We start from the raw sequence: 7407 nt of genomic DNA, 5'->3' as shown, positions 1-7407 counted from the left end.
AATTTCTGCTCCCAGACTTTTATAGTAGAATGTAACGAGTACTTTTTTTGTAGCATAGTTTAGCCCTCTAGCTCTTACTCATAGTAGTTTTTAGCCCTTATTTAAAACATATATGATGAAAGTTCATGAAAAATGGAAGTCAAGTTTTAAGCTCAACTTTTTGTGTCATAAAGTAAAATCAGTTTTTCTTTATCAAATTTATTTCACAACCATCAAAATTTACACGGTTTAATTTCTGTTGCTCCCAAATCCATCGCCTTCAGATTTTCTCCCATTTTACTGCAACTTTCTTTTCCATTTATTTGTGTCACTAATCTTTTGTTGCTCTTACGAATGTAAGTTTTATAATAAAAGTCCGAAAAGAGCGCCAGCATCACCACAGCTTGAATGACCGCAAACAGTATAGCCATTTTCGGATATTCGCATTCTGCATCGAAGAGCGCGCGCGTAAAGTGCAATAGCAAAAGCAGAAATTGCAGTATTTGCGCTTGGGTAATGTGTTTCTTCCACCATATCGACTGTTTCAACTCGGGCCGAAGTGCCGAAATGAAATAATAAAAATACATAATGGTATGCACATTCAGATTGAGAAAGCCCAACACTGCGCCATGGCCACCAGGCAAGTAGCGCAGGAACACAAAAATGGACACGCTCATCATGATGTGATGGTAGACATGTAGGAAGCTCACTTGATTGTAGCGCTTGCGCAGCACAAAGAATACAGTGTCCGCAAAGTCCAGGTATTTAAGCAGATAATACGCATAGGAAAAGTTTAACTCCGCCATGCCAGCATCTGTGCGCAGCATCACTGGCATCATGCAAGTCAAGCGTTCGTATGGTTTATAATACACGACAGTAAAGCAGCCCTACATAAGAACGGCGAGAGAGTTAGGTTTGTTCAAAATGTGCATTATAAAAATTTCAAACTTCATACCAAAATTAGGAGGATGCTATTGATGAGCACTTGCGCAGCATTGTACACCAGCAGAACATACTTCAGTTCGAACGGTTTACGATTTTCCATTAATTTGGGCCCAAGATGTTTAATGAACATATAATAAGCTAAAACAGCGCCGCATAGATGTATTGGCTTAACAAAACAAAAGTTTTCCGAACGACGATCTGAAAAAACAAAATTCATATTAAAAATAAAAATTAAGTAAGCATTCAAGTTGGTGTTTTTAAAGTAGACTGGTTGATTATTTGAATATTGGGTAAGGTATTCAAAGGCAGTCTACCTAGCCAAATGGGTTGGTTCGTGACTACCAGTCACGGTAGTGTTCCAGGCATGAACCTCGAGCATAATCTACCAAATAATAGAAACAGCGATCGCCACTCGGCAGGCAATGGTAATCCTCCGAACGTATTTCTGCCATGAAAAAGCTGCTCATAAAAAATATCTGCCGTTCGGAGTCGGCTTAAAACTGAAGGTCCCTCCATTTGTGAAACAACGTCAAGACGCACACCACAAATAGGAGCAGGAGCTCGGCCAAACACCCAGAAAGGTGATCGAAAAAATATCGGGAATTATCTAATTTTTTTTGCTGGAATGTTGGTATAACTGTCTTCTATAGTGGCGCGTGTGTTTTATCAAAAACACTTGCCTACGAGTGGTATAAGACTTTTGAAACGGCCGAGAAGTCGTGGGAGATTTGCTCCGATCTGGTCGCCCATCAACGTCTTCAAAGGATGAAAACGTCGCCAAAGTCAAGTAAAGGTGCTGAAAACCATTGTTTAAGTTTGAGGGAGGTAGCTCGTGACATTAGCGTAACCTCAGTCTCACGAATCAATGGGTAAAGTGTGGCCCATTGTTCTTTCCTACCTACCTTCCCTTCTGAATTTATTAGCCTTTATTTAAAAAAAAATTGGTTGACGATTATGACCTGTTAATCATTTGGAACTCGTTTAGGATTTTTTCACTCTTATACGGTATAGGTCAGTCACTAGAACATACGGGCAGTTTTTACCGAAAAATTCGGAGATTGAATAGCAAAAGTAAGAGCCCTATGAAAATGGATTGCTTTTTAAATGGAATATAAGCAAGTAATAAACGCGTACTGGTTTTTTTTTCAAAAGCTGAAATTATAAGTTTTTCAAAAAGTATGGCAATTAATTCTTTTCTACAGCAATTGTTTTAACAGCACCTTAACAAGTCAATTTTTGACAGAATTTTCGGAAATATTTCTTATAATTCGGTATTTTCAGTTCTTTGAATGGTGAATGGAGAATTTATTAGATATCTGGGCATTTGTGCTAAGAATTTACTCGAAAAACCTCTACAGAAGCCCAGAAGTTTTTAATTCATATTATCTTATCTTATCCTCCAATTTAGACTAGACTTGGCTCAAATATCTCACATAACTTTATTTCATACTGAAACTAAATGAAATGGGCTCAGAATTTTTTTTAACTATTCGCTAGAAGTAATGGCTGTGTCAAGTATGGGAAAGGGAATCACAGGGAGGTCACAAACTCGGTTGTTCACTCATCGCCTAAACTGCTTACACAACGTAAACCAGGCTATGGGCCTCTAATAAAAATCAAGGTGTTCCATATAAGGGTTGTTTCAATAATATATTATTTGGACAGCGACAGCTGTTTTCAGCATCATATCTCTGTGAAAAAAGCGAATCGCCTCACGCTTCAACACTGTTGAGAAATATTGCAAATTATTTCCAGAGCCAATGCTATCAAAATCATTTCATCTTTTCATCTCAGCGGCTATGTTAATAAGCAAAATTGGCGCATCTGGTCGTCGAGAAGCCAATGCAGAGGCCTCAAAAAGTAGCGGATTTTGTAGCGGTGACAGCATTGACCAATTTTTTATTTATTTATGATTTCTTTTTTTTTTGTTATGAAAATACTGCTAATACTGGAGATGCTATTTCGGTCAACGGTGAATCAATTGAAGTCTTGGACTTGCACCAAGTTCGGTAATCTTATTGCCAAACATCTCGGAGCTGCGATTTGTGTCATCTTGCTTTTTCGTAAGATTCCACGAAGGTCAAATATTATGCAAACAATCGATTAACGAGTCAGACCCTTAATGCGAATATGGAGCAAGCTGTGTTAACATTCAGCTTAATGCTTTTATATACAGGCTGAACGATATGAACTTCACACTGCTTGTATCTGTAAAACAGCTGATGACATCAACGTCAAAATTGCTTTAATGATAGTTCAATATATTATTTATAAGCCATCAAAAGCATTTGCGTATCACTTTTGTTGATTTTTTTTTTTCTGTGATGGAATTCAAACGTAATATTTGGCTGGAAAATCACAACCAGCCATTGTTCGTGAGCTCAGTCACCTCAAAGTGAATAAAATGTTTGAGTATCGCACTATAAAACGTTACAATCATACTGGTAGCATTGCAAAACGCTATGGAGGTGGACCAAAAAAGACCGCAACAACGCCAGAAATGGTTCGGAAAGTGAAGACTCGACTTGAACGAAATCCACGTCGAAGTGAAAGAAAAATGGCCAAAGAACTGAAAATATCGCAAGACAGCATTCGACGCATATTGAAAAATGAGCTCAAGGTCAAGGCTTACATCTCTTCCGATCTCTTCTCCTGTTTGTGAATTTTGTTCCACAAATCGAAAGACCTACAGTTTTATGCCGCCTACGAATAGCAGATGGCTTTCTAAGAGGGGTTTTTTCGTGGCAGAAATACACTGGGAAGTATCTCATTACCTGTCGAGAGGCGACCGCGGATTAGAAAAAACATTTTCTATTATTTGATATTCATGCCCGGAGACTCGAACCGGTGCACCTTCGAATGGTAGTCACGCACCAACCCATTTGACTACGGCGGGATTTAATATTTTCAGCAATCGGCAGTTTGAAAATTTTACACAAACGAAATGGATAATAATTTAATCGAACATTGAGTTAAAAAAAAAAAACACAATATTCTGCTTATTATAGAGCTTTCCATAAAATTTAAGGCGAGATAAATACAACGTTTCCAACGCAGTCGGTTCTACCGAAACGACCAGGATTTATATCCGGCCAAGGACTGTCACTTCAGCGGCATTCCCCGTATGTACCATAAGTATGGCGAATGTTTATGCTGCTACAACAACAACAACAACAACAACAACAACAACCAGGAAAGTACCTTTTTAACAGAAAAGTAACTTTTGCTAACAAATGCATGTATCTTCCCGCGTGGACACCCTGAAATAATATGGAAACTTTCAACAATCAAAAGAACACTTGAAAAATAATTTTCAGCTTGCCAGAGCTTCACAAAATTTAAACAGCTAACAGACACAACAAAGGACGTGATTTTTCACACACTTTTCTGCTAAGAAAAAAAAATAACTCTTTCGACTGGTAAATCTCTCAACTGTTCTGTATGGTAAGTGTTTACTGAGTCACACTTCAAAAACTTGTTGACTCAAATTAACCTGCGCCTAACGATATTATTTTCTTAAAATTATTTTGTCCTTACCGCAGTTCACTTTCACTGTTCCTATCAGGTCAGTCCATAAGTTCGTGCATGTTTTACCCATAATTTCACTTTTGTGCGATTTCTGCATCCAAAAAAATATTCGCTGAATATAACGGATTCAACAAGTGACTTTAATCGCGAATAGAAGCACGTGTTGTTAAAAAATAAAATGGAATCTTCGAATGCAACAACTGCCGCTGCAGAAATAAACACTGTTCACTGAGAGGATACCGTGAGTGTACGGATTGCGCAAAAGTGGTTTTCAAAATTCCGAAGTGATAACTGCGCCGTGGAGGATGCCCCGCGTGCAGGTCGTGCTGATGTCTTTAACTCCGACGCCTTGTTCGAACTCGTGGAAGCTGAGCCAAATTTGACATCCGATATGATAGCTCAGAGGTTAAATTCATCGCACGGAACAGTTCACAGGCACCTGGTTCAGTTGGGAGAGCTTTCAAAGCTGGGAAAATGGGTTCTGCATAGACTTTCCGTCGTCAACCTTCAGTTCTCAGCTGCTGCAACGGCTTGAAAATGAAAGTTTTTTGAACCGTATCGTTACTGGTGATGAAAAATGGGTCCTTTACATTAATCCTGTTCGCAAACGCCAATGGTAAGATAAAGATGAAACACCAGAACCGATCCCTAGAGATGGCCATCACCCCAAGAATATTATCCTGTCAATTTGGTGGGACATGGCCGGTATTGTTTGTTATGATTATTATTCCCATCAGTTATCAAACCTGAATCAGGCATTTAACAAAAATCGACCGTCTTTAGTGAATAGACGCAAAGTTTTGTTTCACCACGAATTTGATTAATAAATACTTTAAACATCTGTTTTATTAATTTTAAAACCACCGAACTTATGGTCTGACTTGATATTTTCTAACATTTTTTTTGTCCTTACCGCAGTTCACTTTATCCCAACCAGTTTCTATTTTAATAAAAAACGAAACCTATTCATAAAATATGAGATATAAATCACCTACCCCTCATACAGCTGCAATTCAGCTACAAAAGCTACATCTAAAGTCATAAACTCGGCCCGCAAGTAACTTTTCATTTTCTCTAGATAAAAAGTAAGACGGCTCCTTTAATAACTTTACGAAATTATTCAGCTTTACATGCTTGCTAAAAGCATTTTCCTTGCCACGTGTGATGACACTTTTACTAGTTATTTTTTCTCTGCTTTTACGAATTTTGCTCATACCTCGATATTTTTCATCGAATTCTCGAAGATTTTCCCAGATTAATTTCAATAGCAGGAGCATTGCGCCAGAGCCTTATAATTTTCCAGAAACTTTAAAAACTAAACGGCAATTGAACCTGCACCGATTCGAGTAATAATGAAACTAAACTGAGCTTGCAAGTAGAACGAAGTAAAAATATCCACAATAGTTGCTCCAATTCATGAATAATTACTACGTTTGTATGTATGTATAATACATAAAAGCAAATACAGACACGAAATGCAAAAGGGCGAAAGCATAATTAATGCCAAACTTAAGTAGTTCGATATACTGACCTCTCATCAACAAAACAAAACCCAACAAAAAATCAAAACTAAATCCAAAACTAAATCAAGTCGAAATAAGAATTAATTAGCAAGAGCAGCGAATATTTGTTTTAGGTTTTAGTTAAAATGTACACTCATTTACATCTGCATTTACATTGCTTACTTAAGGTTGAGTTTTCTTAAAAGTGTGCACACAATTTATACATCAAATAAGCCAGGTAGTTGACGTCAGTTTTGCGACTTTTGAGGCACTATAATAAATTTGGCTGTGGGTAAATTTAATTCAAACTAGAGAGGCAAACTTATTTATACTACCGGGTGATTTTTTAGCTATTAGCAATTGGGCCTCTGTTACTCAACAACGTCGAAAATTTTGCGAAAGGATTTAGGTGTGAAGCCTTTCAAAATACAGCTGGTGCAAGAATTGAAGCCGAACGATCTACCGCAACGTAGAATTTTTGGTGAATGGGCTCTTGGAAAGTTGGCCAAAGATCCACTTTTTTATCGAAAAATTGTGATCAGCGACGAAGCTCTTTTTTGGATCAATGGGTACGTAAATAAGCAGAATTGTCGATTTGGAGTGAAGATTAGCCAGAACAATTGCAAGAGCTACCAATGCATCCAGAAAAGGTCAGAGTTTGGTGCGGTTTATGGGCTGGAGGTATCACTGGACCGTACTTCTTCAAAGATGCTACGAATCGTAACGTAACTGTGAATGGTGAGCGCTACCGTGAAATGCCATCCAACTGTTTTTTACCCAAAATGCAAGAGCATGACTTGCATGACATGTGGTTTCAGCAAGACGGTGCCACATGCCACACAGCACGCGTAACAATGGACTTGTTGAGAGGCGAGTTCGGTGAACATTTTATTTCACGTTCGGGACCTGTCAATTGGCCACCCAAATCGTGCGATATAACGCCTTTAGATTATTTTTTGTGGGGCCATGTTAAAGCTCATGTCTATTCAGACAAGCCTGCTTCAATTAACGCATTGGAAGACAACATTAAAGCATTTATATGTGAGATACCGGCCGAAACATTGGAAAGAGTATGCCAAAATTGGACTAAGCAGATGGACCATTTGAAGCGCAGTCACGGTCAACATTTGCATGAAATATTCTTCAAACATTAAATGATATGGACTGTACTATCGATTTGAATAAAAATGTCATGCATTTTTCTGAATTTTACGTGTGTTTTTTTGAAAAACTTTCCTATAGCTCTTAAAAAATCACCCTTTACATAATTAATAGTGTTGAATTTAGAGAAGGAAACTTGCTGTTTCGACAGATTGGGTGCAGAGGGAGAGGGGTGTTAGAAGAGTGGGTTTTATGGGGCATGTGAAAAGGTGGCTAGTACCGCCGGGTGCCGGGGGGTGTCTTCACAAGCCCGTCCTGACGGTGTTGTGTGTTTTCTTCCATATAAAAATAG

At 38.2% G+C, this 7407-nt stretch overlaps 1 protein-coding gene across 1 annotated transcript; it reads right to left on the bottom strand.

Annotated features, from left to right (window-relative positions):
• Nucleotides 1-212: 212 nt before the first annotated feature.
• Nucleotides 213-5729, bottom strand: LOC128857483 (elongation of very long chain fatty acids protein F-like). The gene is made up of 3 exons (XM_054093237.1): nt 5669-5729; nt 935-1122; nt 213-866 (listed from the first exon to the last, which is right to left on the bottom strand). The coding sequence occupies exons 1-3, from the start codon at nt 5727-5729 to the stop codon at nt 213-215; spliced, it is 903 nt and encodes a 300-aa protein (XP_053949212.1).
• Between the last annotated feature and the right edge of the window lie 1678 nt (nt 5730-7407).

The sequence above is a fragment of the Anastrepha ludens genome, chromosome 3 (assembly GCF_028408465.1).
Source record: "Anastrepha ludens isolate Willacy chromosome 3, idAnaLude1.1, whole genome shotgun sequence".
Taxonomy (NCBI): domain Eukaryota; kingdom Metazoa; phylum Arthropoda; class Insecta; order Diptera; family Tephritidae; genus Anastrepha; species Anastrepha ludens.
The sequence above is the reverse complement of the archived record's forward strand: the minus strand, read 5'-3'. Positions and strand labels throughout refer to the sequence as shown.